Source organism: Ixodes scapularis, unplaced genomic scaffold (assembly GCF_016920785.2).
Source record: "Ixodes scapularis isolate PalLabHiFi unplaced genomic scaffold, ASM1692078v2 PGA_scaffold12__126_contigs__length_90152505, whole genome shotgun sequence".
NCBI lineage: Eukaryota > Metazoa > Arthropoda > Arachnida > Ixodida > Ixodidae > Ixodes > Ixodes scapularis.
This window is the reverse complement of record NW_024609838.1, coordinates 1,141,775-1,164,516: the sequence shown is the minus strand read 5'-3', so window position 1 is coordinate 1,164,516 and position 22,742 is coordinate 1,141,775. Positions and strand designations below refer to the sequence as shown.

Here is a 22,742-nt window from a genome sequence, read left to right as displayed (position 1 = left end):
TCTTCCATTTTTTTCCCCACCCGATCCCCAATTTCAAACTCGTAGATAGACGCGAAAGCTTGCGCAAGTCGTGAACCCAAACTACGTTTTCTGGGAGTTGCCAAATTAAGTTAGCGAAAAAACGAGTACGCAGAAAAGCGTCCGCAGACTCCCCCAAGACTTGGACATTTTTTTTTTATTATATATCTTTTTCAAGAGTGCGCCACTGACCTTTAAATGTATTTAGCTTCGAGTTCTTTTTCTCCTTTTTTCGTTTTATGAGTGCCGAATGTTGAAGGGGGTAGACGCCTTCATTTATCAAGTTAGCGAACGTTTTTAACGACGCGAAGTGCGACTCCGGCTTTCTTTTTTTTTTCCCCTCTTTTAAATTTTTGACGGGACCTTATTTTACACTTCGTTAGTTCTTGAAGTGTCGCAGCTGAGAGCGGTGACAAGGCTGCGTTTGGGTTTATACAGTTCGCGAAACTGAGTTTCTATTCCGAAAAGTGTGTGCGCGAGCGTTCTTATATGTAAAAATATTAAAAATCATAGGCACACATTCAAAAAAATAAAAAAGACCCGCTAAAACGTGAAACGGTGGAGCGCTTAAAATGTAATTTGAAAAAGGCCGGACATGTTTCTTTTTTTCTTTCTCTCTTTTCCTACTTTCGGTTTGGGTGCAATGAAAACACTTTCCCGGTAAAGGTTTTCACTCAACTCTTTTTTTATTATTATTTTTATGAGTGAAGAAAAGATTATGTTATGCGTTTCTGTTTGTCGCTGTTTTAGGTCAAAAGGGAGACAATTGAGCGCCATAATGCCAGGGGAAAAAAAGTTTTAAGCGGTCCACTGCTTCTTATTTTGTTGCGCATTTTTCTTTCTTTGCTTGTTTGCCACACACCAATTACGAAAGAGCCGGCACATGGTGATAGCAATGACAAACTGAACGTTGCTCTCTCCGTTAAAAGTTGAGCAAATGACAGTCCACCAAATTGCTAAATCGGATATACTCCAACATCGCTGCCAATCGTGATTGATGGATAACGCACTTCGTCGCTTCGTAAAGAGAAGAATAGGAAGATTGAATGTTTCGGGGAAATGTAATCACCAGTATTCGTCAATATAAACGCAATATTTTCCAATAAAAAATAACCTTTTTTTGTCAAAGCAAACTGACAGTAAAAATATGAAGTACCGAAGGGTGCTTATTTATAGCCAAGGTAAAAAAACACAGGCAAAAGACGCTCTCTTTTGGTATTTCTAGGCGTTCTAGTCAGTGATAACCTACATCAACATTCGTCTAGCAGTTATTGTAATGTGATCTATCGCATCCGGTATCAGTATATCTTGTCATTGCGTGATAACTTGTCTTCATCAACCATGCTTTCTCCCCAATCAATAAGCAGTCTAATTTGATTTTCTTTTTTTTTTCTTACAACACAAGGTTGTATTTTCTTAAAGCTGCCGTTCCAGAAATATGTGTTACTTGAATCATATTTCTCTGTTTGTCTCTCTACGTTTGCTGTACAAAGAAACTACAAAAAATAACGACGGGTTTCGGGAACTTATGCTCAAACTAAGTGGACCCTTAATTGTGTCCTTGGCCAGAATAAATAGACGAGCTAACAAAACACCAGATGAACAATGTTTATGTCTGCCCATACGTAAAAAGAGAATAAAAAATAAATAAAACAAAAGCATCGCGGTGTCATGAGGGGAAGCTGCGTTGCACGCAATCAGAGTCCCCGGCCTGCTGACTCTTCTCGCTCTTTCTCGCGCGCAACGAGAACCGGAAGTGATCAAGGCCTCCACCGGAAGCGGAAGTTAGCGATACGCGTCGGAGAAAGACGAGTATCCCTCCAGGGCGCGCATATTACGATGGAGAGACGCCATGCCCTCCCCCCTCCCCTTTCCCCCTCCCCTTTCCTGATATGAATATGGTACGAATAAAAGAGAAATCAGAGCAGTACCGTGTACCACGTAGACCTTTAAAACTGTAAAAGAAACAATTCACTAGGGCTAGAAACGACTGAGACAATACTGAGAAAGAGGCCCTTCATGATGAAGCAAAAATGTATCGTCAGGCGGCGCTAACAACGAGATGATGGCCGCAGGAAGTAGCTAGAATGAGCCGGAAGTGACGCCGGCACGACGTGAAAACACCGTCATCTTGTTTTGTTTTGTTTTTCTTTCTGCTGTTGTTTCTTTCCTTTCTCGGATATGTAAAGTGTTTCCAGTAGCATTTCTTTTTTTTTTTTCTTGCCTTCCTGTTTTGTTTTTTTTTCTTTTCTTTTTTGTGGGGGGGTGGGGGGGAATTAGGGCAACGAAAGTTAAAATGTCGTTCGTATATGGTTTTTGCTTCCCTTGAGAACAAATCAGAGAAAGAAAGAAATTTCAGCGAAATGCAAAAGATGAAAGCTTAGAATATTTTGTATGCAATTCCGAGTTGAGACGGTCGTGTCTTGTTCTTATATATCGTGATTTCTGTTCCGCTTCCGGCTCTCTCTCTCTCTCTGTCTCTCTCTCTTATTTTTATTTATTCCCGCACTTAGCGCACCGCGTACACTGCGCGACATTGTTCGCGCTAACAGAGTCACGGAGCGTAAAAGGCGCGAAAATTCAGTGACAACAGTCGACAATTCTGAAAACGGCGGTGGCAATGCGAGAGAAGCACAAAACGAAAGACAAAACGCGAACAGCCCGAGGAACAATCAAAACAAAAGCAAAAGAACAACAAACAAGGGGGGGGGGGGGGGGTCAAACAAAAACAAAACAGCAAGAAGAGAAAACAAAAGCAAACACTGTGTGGCACAACGTAAACAGGACAAAAACCATAATTAAAATACGAGCGAGTGCTTATATATACCTTTCCAACCTTTACAAATAACCTGGCCAAACAAGCGGCGAGAGCTTTTTTGAGCTCATAACTTCTACGCATGCGCGGAAGCCCCTTTCCAAAATTCAGAGCCATCTGGCGACGGCTGAAAGCAGCTCCAGAGGGTCGTACCACTGGCGGCGTTGAAAGGAATTATAGTTGTATTCATATTCCTTGTCAGTACACCTTTTTTATTATTATTATTACTACACTTACAGCAAGCTTTTATTATTGCGTCGTTCTTGAGACTTTCTGTCGTCATTTTCACGCACCCCAGAAATTAAAAGTTTTGCAAACATCGCGGTTCCACTGTTTTGACAGACATGTGTCGCAGCTGACGCGATTTATTCAGTGGAGAGCTCCACATATAAAACATGTAATACAGCTATCTTTTGCTAGAACAGCAGGCTGGAAAAGTATCCTCCTGCCAATTCTATTGGCGAGCGCGGCTCTGGGAACTGCCTGCATCTACTGGTTCGTAGCCGGGCGTTTCTTCTCAGATTTTCGAATCTGGTAATTCTGGAATGAGCCAAAATATTCCATCATATTCCGTCTACGGCCCGGGCAATTCTACACAGTATCTAAAGCGAATACCTAGCCTCCATCCAACAAAACGAAACAAAACTCGTTAGGAACTAAAATTTCAACCTTTTCTGATCGAAAGCAAGTTGACTCAAAAACGTGGCTTCAAAATTTCCCTCTGAGAATGAACCGGAAGGCGAGATTCTCCAATATGGAGGACCCTAGCTTCAAGGTAATGAAGTGAATTTTGGAAAGGCTTTGACGCTCCGACACCTAAATACGGCCCGGAAGTTGCAATGGCGGCGCCCACGAGCTCTTCCTTTTCACATCCTGCTCGCTTAGGTCTCTCTATGGAAAGGTGTATACAACAAAAAGGGGGTCATCACGAGGCGTAACAACGGAACCAAGAAGGAGAGGAGTACCTGGCGACAAAGAGGTAGGAGTGTGGGAGTTGTTACGCACACTATAGGGCAGCACGACGCCGTTGGCGTGCACGTAGAGCCCCTGCTGGTGGGAGCCGGCGTCTTGGCTGGGGCCCGAACCGCCCGACGACGAGCCCAGGCGAGAGCCCGGGAACCCGCACGGCAGGCGCCGACCCAGGGCCCGCTTCACCTGAAACCAGGGAACCAGGTTTGAACCTACACTGTGAAAACCATACCTCGGCAAACCTCACTCATGAGGACCCTCATTCACCCTCATCTTCATAGGTGAGGTGAGGATGAGTGAGTTTCTGAACCAGGAAAATTCATGAGTGTGAGGGTGAGTGAGGGCCGTGAGGGCGGTGAGGGCCGTGAGGGCCATGAGTGCGTGAGGGCCGTCAGGGCGGTGAGGGCGGTGAGGGGTATGAGGGCCATGAGTGCGTGAGGGCAGTGAGTGGCATGAGAGGCGTGAGGGGCGTGAGGGCCGTGAGGGCGGTGAGTGCATGAAGGGTGTGAGGGCCATGAGTGCGTAAGGGCGGTGAGTGCGTGAAGCCCCCTTCAGACGGAGCAACTTTCTCAGCAATTTTGGTGTTGATGGCGGGTTGTTCTCTAGCTTTCCCTAGATCGACACGAATTGCTGAGATCGGGTCCGGCTCAAAATAAGCAAGCAACTCGGAGCAATTCGAAGACATTTAGAGCGGCTGCATCTAATCAGGGACGCAAAATTTTCACGTGATACCTCGTGCCGGAGATGATGACACCGAAAGACTTGGTTCTGGTTTGAAATCGATCGTTTTTGGAAGTAAACTGTTTCAGAAAGGTGCATTAGTATTCTTAACGAGATTTAGATGCATAAAAATAGTGCAAAAAAAATAAAGTTTTATGATGACGATAGCAAATTGCAGCAATTGGTTGCTGCGGGTGATCGCGGCTGGCCCGTATTGCTGGTGTTGCAACATCAAGTTTCTGGGCGAAATGGCCCCATCTGAAGCTGGTCTGAGTGGCGTGAGTGCCATGAGTGCGTGAGGGGTGTGAGGGCCGCAAGGGCGGTGAGGGGCGTGAGGGCGGTGAGTGGCGTGAGGGCCATGAGTGCGTGAGGGGTGTGAGGGCCGCAAGGGCGGTGAGGGGCGTGAGGGCGGTGAGTGGCGTGAGGGCCATGAGTGCGTGAGGGCGATGAGTGCGTGAGGGGCGTGAGGGTGTGAAGGTGTGAGGGCCGCGAGGGCGGTGAGTGCGTGAGGGCGGCAAGTGGCGTGAAGGCCATGAGTGCGTGAGGGCGGTGAGTGCGTGAGGGGCGTGAGGGCGGTGAGTGGCGTGAGGGCGGTGAGTGGCGTGAGGGCGGTGAGTGGCGTGAGATCTATGAGTGCGTGAGGGCCGTGAGGGCGGTGAGGGCCCATGAGTGCGTGAGGGCCGTGAGGGCGGTGAGTGGCGTGAGGGCCATGAGTGCGTGAGGGCGATGAGGGGCGTGAGGGCAGTGAGGGGCGTGAGGGCCGTGAGGGTGAGTGAAGGGCTGAAGGTGAGTGTGACTGTGAGGATGAGGGTGAGTGAGGGGCTGAAGGTGAGTATAGCTGTGAGGGTGAAGGTGAGTGAGGGGCTTAGGTGAGTGTGACAGTGAGAATGAGGGTGAGTGAGGGGCTGAAGGTGAGTGTAGCTGTGAGGGTGAAGGTGAGTGAGGGGCTTAGGTGAGTGTGGGTGTGAGGGTGAGTGAGGGCGACCTAAAATGCCGACCTCTGGTGAAAACACTTTTTTAGAGCGCAGCTCTTAGGCGCCCGTTTCCGGCTAGAGCGGCGTCGCCGTCGGCGTAACCGCGCGGTGCATTATGGGTAAATTTCCCCACTAAATCTAGCGCAAAAATTTCCCCGCTAAATCTAGCGGGAAAGTTTCCCCGCTAAATCTAGCGCAAAAAATTTCCCCGCTAAATCTAGCGCAAAATATTTCTGGGGGGTTACCTGAACCCACCCCCCCCCCCCTCCCCCGAGGTCACGTAACCCCCCCCCCCCCCCCCCGAAAACACGTGACCCTCAGTACCCTTCCCTCCTCCTCCTCAAGACCTGCGCTCTAATTCGGCGTTACAGCGAGTTGTAAACGGCTTTAAGTTTTTTCTAGCGTAAAAGAAAGTTGGTTAGGATCAGTCGGTCATGGCGTTCTTTCATTTCACCATTATCTGTGGTGTGTCTGTACTGCAGCCTCGTACGCTAGGGACTTGAATTTGGTTTAATTAGTTGGAACTCACCCTCTTTAACCCAAGTTGAAATCATTGAAAATGTGCAGAAGAAATTCCTTCGAATTATTTACGACCGATACATTGGTCGGAAACTGTTTTTAGTTACTATTCGTTGCTAGGCTATCAACGAGAAGAGCTATTAGAGACATCCATTTTCTTCATAAGGTTGTGCTTTGTACTTTTAAAACTGAGAGACTACTTGTGAATATAGACTTCCATGTGCCCACTGGAGCAAGCCAACATTTTTTAACATTCCTCCCCAAGAGAATTTGTGAATCGCCACCATCATCTCGTATGCAGTATGCTTTTAATAACATAGGCATTTGTGAATCGGATTACTTTCCTTGATTTTGCTAAATTTATACCAGCCTCGCAAAAGTGTATTTTATCTGACTCGGAGTTTGTGTAGGAGTTGTATCGGCCTCGCAAACTTGTATTCGTGTACTTTCACATGTTTTCATACATTATAAATAGTGTTGCTGTAAACACAAACTGACAGTGCACAACAGAAATTGCTTCAAAGCTGTTCTGGGCACTATAGGAAAATAATAAACTATTATCATTATTATTAATATTATTATAAGGTATTTTTAGGCTTTAAATTTTTTTTTAAATCACTCATTTCATGATAATAAGGTTTACGCGTTCATTCATTGCTTTGGTGGTTTTCGATAGCAAACGTTTTAAGGGAAGCCATATGCGATTGTTTTCTTACATTTATAAAAAATTGTCAAAAGGTTTGAGTGAATTAACCAACTTGTCGCGACAATTAGTCCCCCATATTAAGTCCGCCTGGCCATATAACTCATCTGCACAACCTGCATTAGTGCAGCTTTCCTTTTAAAAACACCCTTTAAAGGACACATGCAAAGGAAAAAAACATTTTTTTTAAACGGCTTAGATGGAAAAAGGACGCCATAGAACAATTTTACAACGAAGAAAAAAAATTTTTAGAGCTATATTTACGGCGCAAAACGAATTTGTAGTTGGCGCCCGCGGGCACCGCGGAAAAGTGGTCTGTATTTATCACGTGACTGGTCTTTATTTATCACGTGGTGCTTGCGCTCTTTCGGAAGCTTCCTATGGCCTCTAAAAGTAACTTATTCATCTTTGTTTGAAGTATAACAAAAAACCAAGACGAATAAGTAACTTTTAGAGCCCAAAGGAAACTCCTGAAAAAGCGCAAGCAGACGTGATAGACCTGTGCGCCGGTCAGACGACGGCGGCGGCGCCCCGAAGCAGACGAACTTGTGCGGCGGCGGCGACGGCGGCGTGGAGAAACGCGTTGAAGCGGCGTTCGCACAACGCTCAGCGTGCGACGGCGACGCAGCGCGGCGGCGCGCGGGCCTACCACGTGACCAGCGGCGGCTCCCGCGAGCGCCAACTACAAATTCGTATAGCGCCGTAAATATAGCTCTAAAAATTTTGTTTCTTCGTTGTAAAATCGTTTTATGACATCCTTTTTCCATCTAAGCTGTCTAAAAAAAATTTTTTTTTCCTTTGCATGTGTCCTTTAAGGCCTCAACAAAACGCCATGTGAAGGGTGTCTTAAATAGATATTAGCGCCGTAGAACGAGCCGGAAAAATTGGCGTCTGCAGATCAAATGCTCAAACTCTCCCCGAACGTGCATCAAGGCGGTGCCTTTCACGTCCTGAAATTTCGAGGAGTAGCCCTCTTCCTGTAAGAGACGAAGACCAACAAACGTTCCACGGTCAACGGCGGACGTGTGCGCCAGTCGATCGAGCTAGCGGCGACACCAGAGCCGTGTATTGGGAGAGTTTGGCCAACAGGCGGAGCAAAGGCCGCCGCCAGCGCCGAATATTCCCCCCGCGCTTAGAGCGTAAACTAAATTTGTGACACAGCGTCGACCAATCAGGAGACTGCGACGTCAGAATATTGCAAACGACATTCAAAGCGTGAAATAGAGGCGTTCAATCTCGGCCTCTCTGCCTCATCTCACAAATGTCGGCAGTGAAGACAAAGGTACAGGCGCGTGAACCTAGCTCAGCAAAACGCTTTTGTTTGTATGTGAACTCGTGCGTAGGAGCCACTTTCCAAAGCCACGCGCTCGTGCCCATGCCTTTCTCTGCACTGCTGATGTTGGCTTGTTAGAACAGCGGAACAGCGTCCTGGAGACGCGGTGTCCCGCTCGGCTCGTGCGCTGGCTTTGGCAGTGCTTTCTTTCACCGTCTCAGCTGAGACGCTGTTTCTAGCAAGTTGGCCCTGGTTTGGAGCGCACGTTCGTTTATTCTACACTTGAATGTTGGCGTGACGAAAACTTCGCACGCACAAAGATTTCAGTCACTGAGAGTTACACCTTTTAACTCTAGCGACGCTAAAACGGCTTGAATTAGTCGTGTCACAAATTTAGAGCTCACGACCACCGCTAGGGGCTGTTTCGCGGCCTGTGGTTGGCCCCGAGATGCTCGCCTATTCAAACCAATGTATGGCCAAACTCTCTCGATAAACGGCTCTGGGCGACACTAGAGTTCCTGTATAGGCTCCCTACGGGAGCCAGAGTTGCGCATTTGTTTTCCCCGCGCCGCCACGCCGCTATTCGCCGAGATCCATCACGTGAGGAGCAAAGCATCCGTTGGCGTGCAAGAAAGCCACCTTTACGGTCGCTCCACCGACGTTTCTCTTGCCCCGGCGTATGTTTCCCTGCTTTCCGCCTCCTTTTCCTCCTCTCCTGTTTTCTATGCGCGGCGGCGCGCGCGGCGCAGCTATTCGCCAAATTTAGTCACGTGAGGAGCAAAGCATCCAGCTCGTGCGGGAGAGCCGGCGCTACGGCCACGCGCCGAGGCTGAATGCGCAACTCTGCTACCGTAGGTAGCATATACAGGAACTCTAGGCGACACTGACTTGTAGCGCCATCTACCGACAACGCGTAACGGGAAGAAGATTGTCCGCGCGTGCGCCATGCCGACAGCAGCGCTACACCGCGTCAGCGTACCGACAGAGTCGTGCATTCATCTCTGCAAATTCGCTTTTTTTTTTTCCTTTTCTTTTTTTTCTTCTTTTTTTGCGAGCGTATTTTGGGGAATCTGCGGTGTAGGTTTTCGAGACACTGCTGCGACAAGAGAACCCCCGACCGGGTTGGCCAATAGCGTGCTGTCAGAAGTGCGCAAGCGCAAGCGCTTCACTCCTCCCGATTTTGGTTTCTGCGTAAGCGGAGCGCGGACTTGTTTGACAACACAGAGTTGGCCCTTTACCTTGTCGTTCCTGAGGCAGCAGAAGACGAGGACGGCAACGCCCAGGACGACGTTGAGGACGGCGAAGACGCAGCTGTGCACCTGCGTGCCTCGGGACACGTAGAGCTGGGCGAAGGCGCTCGCCAGGCACAGCGAGACCAGCACCAGCGACGAGTCCACGCTCAGGGATCTAGAAGAAGGACAAGGGAGGGCAACCCCGCCCCAAAGAGGGAAGCAAGTCAGAACCGCTTCTAAGATGCGCGTGTTTTCTCCCCTGTACTTGCCGACTTTTTTTTTTTTTTTCGTGCACGCATACAAAAACACTGCGTGCGCCGCAGACGTGATGAGACTTAACTGCGGACACGACGCAAGCATCCCTGAAGCATATTTCCTTCATACTGTCGAGACCGGTTATAACGAAGTCGGTTATAACGAAAGCGCGGCTACAGCGAAGTGATCACGAATTCTCATACCCTTTTGCACTTCGTTATAACCGAACTCGGTTATAACTTATAACGAAATAGCGGCTACAGCAAAGCGATCACGATTTCCCATTTCCTTTTGCAATTCGTTAATTGAAGTCGGTTGTAACGAAATAGCGGATATAGCAAAGTTGTTTCCGATTCCCGTTGACTTCGTTATCATCAATCTCGACAGCACATGCACACACACACACGGGTGATTTCATTTCAAATCGTGCAGGCAGAAAAGATAGAACTTTGAATTTCGCCAAAAAAGAAAATATATGTTATGGCGGCGTCTCTAAAAAACGCAGTTGCCACAAACCACAAGTTCGTCGGGCTCTTTCATTCTCGACTTATGAAGCTTAAAATAGGACGCGGCGGAAAGCAGCGTTTTTCACATCCCTCCTGGGTCGTATGTTTCCCTCAATCTCCCAGCGTGGATTTTCAGCCTGCATTATATTAACTTTTTTTTAACCACTCTGTGAGTAGAGTTAAAAGGCTCTAATGCCATGAAATAGTTTTATGCGTTTTGCTTAGTTTTCCCTATAAATGTCAAAAAGACCCCTTCGGTTAATTTTTCATGAACTTTAACAATTAGACACCTGTGATGAACTTCGGTTACATCGACATTTCTTACGTCGATGAGAAGCCCAAAACACGCTCTTCATATATGATAAAAAAATCGCTTAGCTGTGTAAAATTCTCTTTACGATATATTGACGTTACTTTTGTGCAAAAACCAAAAAGTATCAACTTTGAGGTCAATTTTCTCAGACAACCCATTTTTAATTGTTGTTGTTGTTGTTGTTCTTTGATAGATTTTAGATGTGATAGTTGTCTACTAGAAAGAAAAGTCGAGAAAGTCTTATTTAGATCGACAGTTCCATATTTAAGCCTCAATATCGTAGAAAAACGTGTTTGTACAGCTCGAAACGGACTTACCCCATTGCGCGTCTTTACACACGAAAATATTCTTGTCTTTTTTTAAACGTTCCCAGATACAAAAAAAAAAAAGAACTACTTCCATCCGGTTATATTTTTTCCTCATTTAATGGTGATGATAATGATGACAGAGAAACTAGCCAACCTTATTCCTGGAACGACCCTCTTCTATCTCTGCTTTATCCGCAAGGATCCGATAGCACCGAAGGGTTATCTCGTTTGGAAACAGCAAAGCACGGAAACTAGTTGCGTCGAGTCAGGCTCCCTGTTAACGATAACCGTCTGTGAAGAGTGGCCTGCAACTGAGATGAAAAGTTAGCGCCGGCTGACGTCTTCTTGTGAAAAAGGCGAGGGAAGAGAGGGAGTTTGACATCGAAAGTTCCTCTCCCCATATGGAGCTCGAGGCATGTTACGCCTGGGTTGCCTTCTCGCGCAGGAAACTGCCACTGCTCCAATCTATTCTTCACTCTCTTTCTCAGAGTCGGCGTGAATGGAATCTCATCCTGCGTTTCATAAAAGCCAGAAGTGCAGATTTGAGCCACGATTGACAAATTCAGTGAACACTGGCTAATTTGTGTCGATTATCTACAGAGGCAAAAAAAGCAAAATCGATTGCGGGCACTTTGTACATGAGGTTTCAGAGCCGAGCTGAAACGGGTGCTGCCGGCTGAGGGCGCCGAGAGTGTAAGTTCCGAAGACACGCTCTGCAGAAATTGCTTCAGGAGATTTCGCAGCGACATCGAAGAACTTCAGCGAGAACAAAAAACGCCATCATCGACCTCATCCTCGCCATCCCTGCCACGAGCGGACACGTCAATCAACGACGAGGAATTCCTGCTCCAAAGAGTGGCTGAGACGATCAAGGCTGCAGAAGTGAGTGTCAATCCATTGGAACGTGCATCTAACGTATGTCCTACCATTCGCACGAGTCGCGGTAAGCGAAACCAGTTGGAGGCTACTGAGGGTTTCCGATAAAATGTTGGCCGTAAACTAAGTGATGTCCACGAAGGAAGCTCCCATAGATGTGAATCAGAGGGAGCTGCCTTCCTCGTGAAAAGTATGGATGAGCATATTTGCGTGTTACCCATGCCAAGTGCACGTCACAGCAAGAACGCTATCGCCTGCTATCCCTCTTGCCATCTTATAATTCAAAGAAAGATCTTATGAAAAGTATTCTCGAAGCCACGAAGCACACTTTGGATAAGTCGAGGGAGCTGCAGCTGATTTGTATGAGGGACATCATCTAGAGTCTAAACAAAAAGGATATCGCACTGGCGCTTTCTTGTTACATGTCTGATGCCACTGACTGCACAAGGCAAAGCCCTAATAAGAAAGACGTGCTTATTTTTATTCACGGTCAAGAAGCATTGGTCACTAAGCGGTTTTTGATACGATCCATTAGGAAAACTTAGAGGGAATTCAAAGGAGCTCATCTGGAAGCAAAGATCGGCTTAACGAAGTTTTATTTTCTTCGTCCCAAATGGGTAAAAAAAAAAAAAAAAACAGTTCACGAAGAATGCATTAGCGTTTCCTGCGCTAACTTTTCGCTCTGCCATACCTCCTTCTCGGGTGCAACTGAACGGACTGTGACTTTTGAAGACGTTCAGAAACTGTTCCTCGGTGAAAACCCTCCAAAAGACTGTTTCCTGCTAGCATGCGAAGTCTGCTCCAATAAGAAGAATGTATATCTTGCTATGCCAAGGAGTCGAACTCGAAGACGAACTAGAGTTGGCCTTGTGGGAGTGTGGTGGCGAGTTGGTTAAAAAATACATTGGGGAGCCATAGCATTCCTCAACCAGTCCGAAAGGTGGGTGAAAAAGTATATTCCCCACAATTATATCCGGTGTGCTCAAAGAAAATCAATATGGTTCGAGAAAGCGCACGTAAAGTCACGTACTATGCTTTTGCATTTCGATTTTGCTGAAAACTGGAGGGCTGTGATAAAACACGCGCCGTATAGGGATATCATTGCAAAAACAATGCGGTGTCTATCTTTACCCGCGTTGCTACGACCAAGCAAGGAACGCTAAGCTTTGGTGTTGTGAGCGACGACATTTGGCATTACTCGGCACATCCGGTGTTTGCACTGAGCTTCATCCAAGGGCAGCTGGAGGAACTTCTACCTACTTCCTTTGAGCTCGTTTACGTTACGGACGGCGCTCCCGAGCCACTTCAAAAACAGTCACCAGGTGTACGAGTTTTTAAGAAAAAGATTGTCGCCACCAAATGGATACACACAGCGTCAGGGCATGGAAAAAGTGCGTGCAACGGAGTGGGCGGTGTGCTTAAGCATCATGCATCAATTCATGACTTATCAACTACAGAGTTGAATTCTATAACAAACGAGCAAGCCTAAGTTAAAGTGCTCAAACCTAAAAAAAAAAAAAAAATCAAAGGAATTATTTTTGCTCCCATTATGCCAAGAGGAGATCACCCGTTTCCGAGAATCAAAATTAAAAAGAGGAGGAGAAGGAAAGTCCCCCCAGAGGAATTCGATCCTCACACGTATGAAGGAAGCGGAAGGAGGAAGGCAGCTTCACCGCCGTCTCATAGAAAAGGTTTGTGCAACACCAACCAGAGTAAACGAACATATCTGCTAAGACTATGGCACAAAATGATAACGCGTACTGCTTTATGTCCCGAATGCTCGCTAACCATCAGTGAGTGCGTGCCGGCAGATTCAACGGTTCAACTGTGGTCAGAGTAGCTCATATAGACACTGCCAAAAACCTCGAACTAATTGAGAGTTACATCTAACTCGTTCATTAATATGCTCCCTTCGAAGAATGTGCCGTGTATCTCTTCGTGTGTTTTATACCGCTTCTGTGTCCTCACTTTTGCGTATTACGGAAGTGAAAGACCGTGTCGTCAACAGCTGGCGATGTGCGGTGAACAAACCCTAGCGATTGGTTTGCACATAACACATCGATAGTGTGGTGACTTTCTATGTCGTAGTAATGTGACACATAATGGCTAGTCAAGCTAGTTTCCACTGAGTGTTTTATAAATCAAAGCAATACAACGTCTGCACCTCTTTGATATTGAAAGTCAACTAGGCCCGCTGGGTTCATTAGATATGCTGCTCGTGGTTTCCCGCTCTTACCAAAATAAAAATAATCATTCAATACCGCAAGATTGCGTTTATGTTTGATTTCGAAAGGCGGACAAAAATGCAACAAATATTTTTTCACAATTCAAAGAAACACAAAGGGCGGTATTAGGTCTTGAGAAACGAACCCGATTTTTACAATATTGGGGCTTAAATATAAAACATACGAACAAAAAACACACTTTCTAGTAGAAGACTATCATAAAAATTCTTGCAATAAATAAATAAGAAATAAAAAATGATTTTTTTAGAAAGTCTATTTCAAAGTAGATACTTTTTGTTTTTTGCATAATATTAACGCTAACGTACCGCAAAGGGAATTTTACACAGCTAAGTGATTTTCTATTATATACATGGTGTTTCGCGAAAGACGTACAAATTCGAAATTGCGAAAACTACTCGTCGCAACAATAAAAAAGCCTGTGTCGCTTTGGTCCTGGGCCAGGGGCCTATTTAGGAAAATTATTAAAGTCCCGGATAATTAGATTGTAAATTATTTTTGCGTAATTAACTGTTTTAACATTGTGTTTAAGGGCATGGTTTCAATTAGAAAATTGCTCAGCATCATCGAAAAACGCCAAATCAACAAATTATAGAACGATAGAAGGCACGCGCAGCTATTTACGGTTTTCTGAAAAACCGCACAAATTCGACGGGTTTTTAAGTTTCGGTTTTCAATCGGAGCGCATCTCGGCCCCGACAACACCGCGCCCCGTGGAGAACTAGTGCAACCAGCCTCTGCTGCGTTGCGCGAGGACAGCGCAGCAGTGGTTGGTTGCACTATTTCTCCACGGGGCGTGGTGCCGTCGGGGCCACGAATTTTTTCGGTCACGCACCAGTCACCTAGCTGTGTTTGACCTGTGTCCCTCTTGTTCCCCTTCCCCAGGGATTAGTTTCGTAATTCTTGACCAGCTCGCTTGCACCTTGGCATATAATTACATTATCATCTTAACCTAAAAACAAATGCAAGCTGTTCACCCTTGCTGGTGTTAGACTGGGGGCAGGAGATAAAATCCGTTGCTCTACTGGCGTCTAACTCCTGGTTAGCTCAGTTGGTAGAGCACTCCACTGGAAATGGAGAGGTCCCGGGTTCGATACCAGGACCAGGCAATTTTTTTTTTCAGTCGCGCACCAGTCACCTAGCTGTGTTCGGAGATTTGTGTTGGTCCTTCGTCCACTTGTTCCCCTTCTCCGGGGGCTATTATCGACATTCTATTCCAGTTCGCTTCCACCTTTGCATTAATTGCATCATCATAAAAACTGTAACAACTCCCATTAGTTGTTTCGCACCGAAATCATTTATTAAGATTTTATACAAAAAGGGTTCCCTGTTTTTAATCCGTTGGCTTTTTAGCGAACGTGACATGGTGGAACTGAATCTCGAGTTTCCAACCCCCTCCAACGTTTTCCATCCCGCACGAAATTTATTGTTTTCGGATTCTTCAGTAAGGAACAACGTCCAGAAAAAATACTAACTATACATATGTACATATATATAAAGAAACCCTGAGTAAAAAGTAACTCTTTCAACGGCTCCACTTTTTTTCTTTCTTGGATTGTCTATAATTGGCGATGGATTCGTGGGTCTCGTTAACTGGGAAATGAGGGTCCCTTTCGAAATAGCGCGCGGCTGTCCAGGGGCTACTGATCGTTACGTAAAAGCACGTTTCTGAAACGGCTCGATTCGTAAATATATTGAGCCACTTCGCGAGTTTTACAAGCTTCTGTTAGTGCACTTACCGTAGTCGAGACCAAGTGTAATTTGAGCAGCAAGATATTTACAGATAGGTGCTCTCTGTACTCATTCACATTATGTTTTTTTTTTTAAATATTATTACGTCGAAGGCGAGTTTTGAGGATTAATGAAGACCTCGCGTAGCACGAAGCTACCGCTTTCTAATGGTGTGGCTAAAGAAAGAAAAGGCAGTTGCGCAAGACGGGAGATGGGATTTTAAAACCGTTGCATAACGCAAGCTTCCCACCTTACTGTATTTTTTTTTTTTAAGGATTAGAAAACAAAATTGCGGCTTTGCCCTATCAGTATTACGATAAGGTTCGCATACATGGCGGAAATAATGGTCTGAATAACATAGCAGAAAAAAAAAATTACCTAAAAAACAGCAATCTCGCAGACTTTCATTTTTGTCGGTACCACGAACTAAGAATTCTAGATATTTAAGTTAACGATGGCTCGCTGAGCGAATGCCTTCTCTGATCAACGCCGCTTCTTTCCAAATATAAATTTTACGCGTGCTTTCCAAATCATTACAGTTTTAAAAACGAACTTCACTTAGACACACTAGGTAAAAGACGCGCAGCCACTCAATTGACCTTTTTTTTTATGAAATATAAATATGGTAAGTGTATTATTAACCCGTTAACCGGGAAAGTAGCTTGCGAGGCAGTTGCACGTATAAACCTTTTCCCTTTATTCTCAGGTACAAACGTCAGTTCACGTTTTGAACCGACAGGAACGGAATTACACAACGTATCTCGTCACACTCCGCTCGATATCGATAGTATAAGAAATGTCAAATAGAGTCACCGAAAGGCGCGCAGGGTGCGGCGGCGAATTTCAAGCCTCTCGTATATATATCGCAGCGCAGCCAATCAGACGGCGGGATTCACCGATAAGAACATCGAGGAACCAATCAGAATGCAAGGAGGAGCGCAAACACACACACAAAAAAAGCCGCCTTTCCTGCAGCGGTCAGGGACGACAGCGAAGCAGTCAAGTGTGGCGCCCTGACGTACCTGGTGCCTGCTATCCTCTCCTGTTCTTTGCTCTTGAGCGTGGCGTGAGGATCCACACGGCGGTGCGCCTTGCAGAACACCAGTGCCAGAAAGATCAAGCACAGCTGCGAGACAAGAAAAAGGAAACGGTTACTATCCTACTACATCGCGCACATGAATGTACCCAACGCTACGTCAAAAAAAAAAAAACAATGCTTAGTCGTTACGTCTTATTTTTTGTTAATAGTAAATTTTTATTTCAACTGTATATGCCTATTTACTTTTTAACAAATCTGGAAAAAAGGTATGAACCAAAACTTCGCTAGACTTAGATAAGAACATACTAGACAGCGGCTGCGGTAACACCGGCATTGGGGGGTATTCGTTAAAAGAAAGCTCAAGCAACCGCACAGACATATCTTACCTTGAAACGTATTACCTATTTCTAGCTCCCGTGAACTGCTTTTTACTTTTCTCATTATTTCCCGTAGATTTCCTCTCCTTCAATATCCCCAATAAGCGAAGAGTGTAGTGAAAGAAGCATCTAAATGAGCGTCTATTCTTACTCCACTCTATTTCTTCTATTATATACTTTGTTACCCCTTAATTCTCGTTTACTTGGATCGAATTAAGTAACTAAACAGCGGAAACCAGAAAACTTAATTATACGTTTTTGTTTTTCTGCCCATGACCGGGGACGACGCTCACCAGTGCGCAGAAGGCTGCGGGTCCAACGAAGCTCCAGAGCTGGTAGCCTTCCATGTCGATCCAGCAGGCGCCGCGTCCGGTACCGCTCGCAAATGGCACCACGCCGTAGCTGACGGGGCTGATGCCCGCGGACACGCACACGATAACCGCCGGGGCCGCGTACGCCAGGAGGTAGTACCAGCGCAGTCTGGACGACGGTGGCTCCGTGCCGAGGACGTCCAGGAGCACGGTGTACAGCTGGAAGCCTCCCAGAAGGACCCAGAAGAACGAGGCGAGCCAGAAGTAGTGCAGGAAGCCCGCCAGGACGCCGCAGACGACGCGGTGAGGATGGCCCCCGAGTCCGCTGGCCAGCAGGGCTTCGGTGAGCAGGAGGCAGAAGCAGAGGTTCTTGTGGATGGTCACCCGCTCGCCTTTCAGGGACCTGGCGGGAGATGCGGGAACGGTTAACTCGGGACAGAGTATAGTCAGCGAGGACAGGCAGGAAGGCACGTGTATGGTGTCTTCATCCGTCCGACGTCCTGTTGGTCAGTGCGTTCACACTGCTCGGTGCTCGCTGCAGATACGACGACAAAGTTGTCTGCGAACACGTCTCAAGCATGATCTGACATGAGCCTGAAAACAGCTCACGTTGGCACCGTCGACATAATTAGGCCAACATGATTTGTGCTATCTTCTGGACCTTTGTATAATCGGTCCCGCTGCGTATCCCTCTCGCTCTATAGTCCTTCCACTGCTACCAACTTGTCAGGTTCAGTTGGCGAATTACAGCAAACTTTTAAACCTTTCAGAAAACGTTATCAGTGGTAGCAGTAACGAGTAAGGAATGTTTGGCACCTATGGAAGGCAACGCAACCGATGTGCGACCGGCATATCCCTCGGAACACTTCCAGCGACCCACCTGAAGGCTTGGAGGGTCAGGCCCGTTGCGATTAAGAGGACCATGCAGGTGGCAAAAGACGCGTACACGACGAGCTGCAACTTCTGCTCCGATGCCGACAGCTGCAACGAATCGAAAACAGAAAACACTCGGATCAAAGGTTCACATATCGAAACTCCGCTAAATGGGTTGCAATGCCGATAACGCGATTTCCGCCAAAGCATCACAGAACGGACCGACAACCGATAACCAACTGGTTCGTAAGTCAATGTCTCGAGACTATCTCCACTGCATCCACAGCTAAATGGAAGGTCACAATCCGGGCAACGCACGATGGCTACCAGCACGAGTGCTTGTTAGGTCAGGCTTGTGGCAGGCCTTAAGAAACCTATTACCTGGATAAATAAAATACCCCACACTCTTGTTCTTATTTTTTGTCTGCTACTAAAACTATTCTACCGGATATTGATCCAATACTCCACCAAACAGTGATCTACCGGACACTGCTCCAACCTTTTACCAGATATTGGACCATTTACTTTCACTTTAAGCTACAAGGGATTACATGAGGTCCTTTCACCACGAGTTTGCGTCGTAATCAATGGTACGGAGGACCCGCTAACCTTGGGTGGCCTGCGATCCATGGCCAGCGCGAAGTTGGTCAGATGATTGCAAGCGCAGAGGGTGTGACTCTCGTTGGTTTCTTTGAGCCAGCAACCCTCAGTCAACCAATCCCTGTAGAGTTCCAAAGACAAAAGCGCGGCATCAGCGTGAGAAACGCTAGCGTGACACACTGGTCCCTTATCTGTTACTCTTAAAATGTACCCCCCACCCCCACTCCAAGAAAAAAAAAACGCCCCCGTTAAGCGCTTTTTAAGGGACAATACACCCACAGGTGTCACATGAAACCGATACTTCACGTCACGTGGTCCTGTCGCGTGACGTAGTAAGCTTTCCCGCTAAATTGGAAGCGAAGTTTACGGTCTCTTCAGAATCACTTCCCGAACGAAGAAAACGTATTTTACGTTAAAATTCAGGAAGACAATACTCACTCGGCATCGAAGCTCCAGAAGACACATCTTGGATTCGTGACATTTTCCACCTAAAACAAACGAAACCGAAATGATATTGGTTGACACTAAGAGGGAGGAGCGATAGTCACTGCCTGTACTACACTAAGCAGAGCGATTATTCGGGTATTCATCCTAGCGCTAACGAAACACGAGCGACTCGAATAGATGTGTGCGTAAAACGACCGAAAGAGGCAGAAGTTGCCTGGCAGGCGGCTGTAGTGTGTTGTTTGAAAAAAAAAATCGTATTTTTCGCTTACATTGTCCGAAGAAACGAAAGCGATAGCTGCAGCACGGTCGCCCAGTGCGGGTGGAATAGTGCCGTCCCGTAACCGAGGACGAAGGTGCGGCGCGGTTAATTCTCATAGCCATTTTGGTTGGCGTCGTGGATGTTACTGACGACCGCCACCAGTGATCCGTGAAACAAGTTCCTAAAACCATCCAACATTGCGCGTAGTAACTAGGTACTGCCAAAGCGGGATTTCGCAAAACGCGAGGAATGTTTGGAAACAAGCGTTTGAGGCGGACGACACGAATATTCTTCCTTCGTCGCGCCATTCTTGGTGGGACGCCACGACGCTGCCCTCGTCGCTCTTTTCGCGCGGCATGGCCGATCGAAGTCCCGACTTCCCTCTCCTTGCACCAAGAGGGGAGGAAAGTTTTTTTTCCTTCTTCGCGCGTGCGGCGATGACAGCCCACGAGGTCAAAATCTCTGCAAAGTGTCGCCTTAAAGCTATCGCTTGAATAGCAGGATAAGCCCCTCCCACGAAGTCTTCCACCCTTTCCAATTTAGCAGAGCGAATGCTGTAGATTAGGGGAGTGGAGAGGAGGAAACGGCCAGTCATGGTGACATAAAGCTTTTTGGGAGGGGCCTGACCTGCTATTCTTAACCCGCAACAGACCATAGCGCAAGCGGGGCAGTGAGCAACAAAACTCGGTTCCACGTCGTTCAATCGTCATCTCAACAGTCATAACCTCATAACTGGGCATCACCCAGAAGGCGGTTACTCACACACGATTCGCTCGAGTAACGGAACCTGGCTGACTTCAGAACTAATCAAAAATGGCGGCCAACACAGGAGTTTCGGAAGTTTCGAAAGTGAAACTAAACGATGCGAACCTCTCTGTGTTGAAAAGTGATGAGGACAGGCTGGTGAAGCTTGAGCATGTGGTGGCTGTTGACCGACGCCGCGATGACGCGCGAGTTGATGATCCTGTCCGACGAAGAGGCTTCCGACGAAGACAGCAACTCCGGACCGAGAAAATCCTCGATGTTGCGGTACGCGAGAAACACCAACTTCACCACTCCTGAAAGCGAAAGAAAGACATCTTAAGCGCACACGCTCGTGACCGCATGCAAACGCAGAAAGAGAAAGCGAGATGAGCATAAACGATGTTCCGGAGCGTTGTAATTCTTATAAAATTTTAAAAGATTAAGCACAAACAAGCCTTAAAAAAAATCATGTTTTTTTTTTGTTTTTTTGTCTTGCAAATTAACTACGGCGACAACCGAAACACTCCACACTGCTGCACATAGTTACACTGCCGTGTGTAAATTTAGAAAACTTTCCTGCCGCTAAATTTACAGGAGTGGGTTCATATGACACTGCGATGGCATGTGACGTACGCCAAGACATCACGCGGTATCATGACGTTAAGTAACACTAAATTCTCCTAATTTCAGCGGAGAAAAATTTTCCGCCAAATATAGCAGGAAAACCTTTCCCTCTAAATTAAAAAAAAGGTCGTGTAACACGACGTCACGTGAAACTTTGGCGTCACAACACCGCGAATCCCCGTTAAATTTAGCGGAGAAATTTCCTCGTTAAATATAACGGGGAAACTGTGACGTCACCTGACGTGACGTCACTTGATAATGCGACGTCACAATGTCCCGACACCGCCATTCTCCGCTAACTTTAGCAAATAAATTTTCCCGCTAAAATTAGAAAGACACAAAGTACACGCAAAAAAAAAAAAACACGGGATCTGCAAAAAAAAAAACAGTTTTATTTTATAGCCTAAAAACTAACTGTGCGGTTTTGCGTTCTTCGATGTCATGCTTCAGCAGAGCAGGCTTCCAGTCAATTTCTGGTGACATTTATCTCATTTTTTAAGCAATATATGGGAGATGCACCCCTATTCCATGCACCCAGTCCTTCAGCTATTAGAATAACGCGCTAATGGTAGCATTATTGCATCCTCTTGCACTAATGCCAAGCAGTCTCACCATAATAAAATCAAAAAGCGCGAAGGACAGCGTATTTTCGTTTTTTTTTCTTGCGTGTATCTTACCGTTACGTGCGCTTCCCAGCAGTGCCTGGGGCGGGAAGACGAGCGAGTCTTGCATCCTCATCCAGACGGTCCCGTGAACGTCCTCGTGGGCCGGGAACCGAATCTCCGACGCGGCCCACGTCTCCACCAGCCGCACAGACACCACTGGCGATTGAGAAAGAAAAAACAGCAAAGACAGACTTAGAACACTATGAACTTTCATTAGATCTCTTCATATAAAACATCAAAGGAACAAGCAGTGCACTGTGAAGGCCACATCGGCGTAGATTGTACGTAACGAACGCTTCTGGCGTCAACCTCGAGCGAACTCACGTATGACAAGCACAGATTCGTGACGTAATCCATGCTCAGCAGTTGATGCACCAAACTTTATTGTCGTTTTTTTTTTTTGTTTTTTTTTCTTTTTTTGGGGAGTGTTTTTACGTGATGACAGTCTCAAGTTGAGTTCAAAGGGCAGAAAAGTCTGTAAAGGCATTTGATGCGCACTTGCACGGACAGGAAAAGATCTCAAGTAGCGAAAGGGCCTGCAACGGAAGTGGTGTAAGGATCATGCGAGTGACGTGACAAAGGTAAAAGACCGGAATTGAAGCATTGTTTTACTAATTTGTGCGTCATACACACAGACCGACCAAGCGTCACTCGTCAAGCGTGTGTGCAGCTTCGTTTGAACGGCGTATACGTCCGACGTCGTAGAACGCCTAACACCGGGAGTGATCGCAACGCTGCTAGATCAGTGATGTCCAAAAAAAAATCCTATCTTTGCATTGACGCATCACCTCTTGCCGCATCCATTTCGGTGTCGGACACCGGAAACAACTTAGCACTCTTAGATCCCTGACATCGAGCAAGGTCAGACCCGGGCACTGACGGACGATCGATGCACGCATACAGCTGAAGCCATGAAATCGGGCGGCAGCTTGCGCCACCTATCCAAAGTTCTTTAATACAATCAAATAACCTCTACCTAACACGCGAAACAGAGAGGTTAAGCCTTTAACGGTAATACGCAGCACCCTTCGGCGCCGGCGCCCCCTGGCGGAAGGCGCAGCGACATCTGACGTCACAAAGGAAAGGATTCCGGGCAGGGACGGTCCCTCCGTTCTCCCTGAGTCACCTCTTCGGCCCGCGCTTCCTCTGGGCCCAGAAAGGCCCTAAATTATACCCGGGGCCCAGCGGAACCTCGTCACGAAGCCCAGATCCAATTTACGGAGGGCGGAATTTTCATTAGCGGCCCTCGGGCCACGCTTCTTCGCGTATGTATAAATAACGAACGGCGCCCTCTCCCGCTGTACTTCGTTCAGCCCTAAGCTGACGGTGCGGTGGGAGATACGCCTTG

General features: G+C 46.8%; 1 protein-coding gene and 1 non-coding gene across 2 annotated transcripts in view; one reads left to right on the top strand and one right to left on the bottom strand.

Moving 5' to 3' along the window:
* Window positions 1-22,742, bottom strand: part of LOC8040777 (adhesion G protein-coupled receptor L1) — a 75,804-nt gene that overhangs the window by 9,174 nt on the left and 43,888 nt on the right. Inside the window, exons 8-16 of the mRNA XM_040205825.2 lie at window positions 21,407-21,550; window positions 20,232-20,419; window positions 19,094-19,143; window positions 18,665-18,776; window positions 18,063-18,163; window positions 17,165-17,585; window positions 16,478-16,581; window positions 9,230-9,398; window positions 3,839-3,988 (exon numbers count right to left, since the gene is read on the bottom strand). Of these exons, the coding sequence (XP_040061759.2) occupies window positions 3,839-3,988; window positions 9,230-9,398; window positions 16,478-16,581; window positions 17,165-17,585; window positions 18,063-18,163; window positions 18,665-18,776; window positions 19,094-19,143; window positions 20,232-20,419; window positions 21,407-21,550 (1,439 nt within the window). The remainder of the gene's footprint in view (window positions 1-3,838; window positions 3,989-9,229; window positions 9,399-16,477; window positions 16,582-17,164; window positions 17,586-18,062; window positions 18,164-18,664; window positions 18,777-19,093; window positions 19,144-20,231; window positions 20,420-21,406; window positions 21,551-22,742) is intronic.
* Trnas-gga lies at window positions 14,761-14,833 on the top strand. Its single transcript has one exon. It is a non-coding gene; the product is annotated as a tRNA-Ser (tRNA).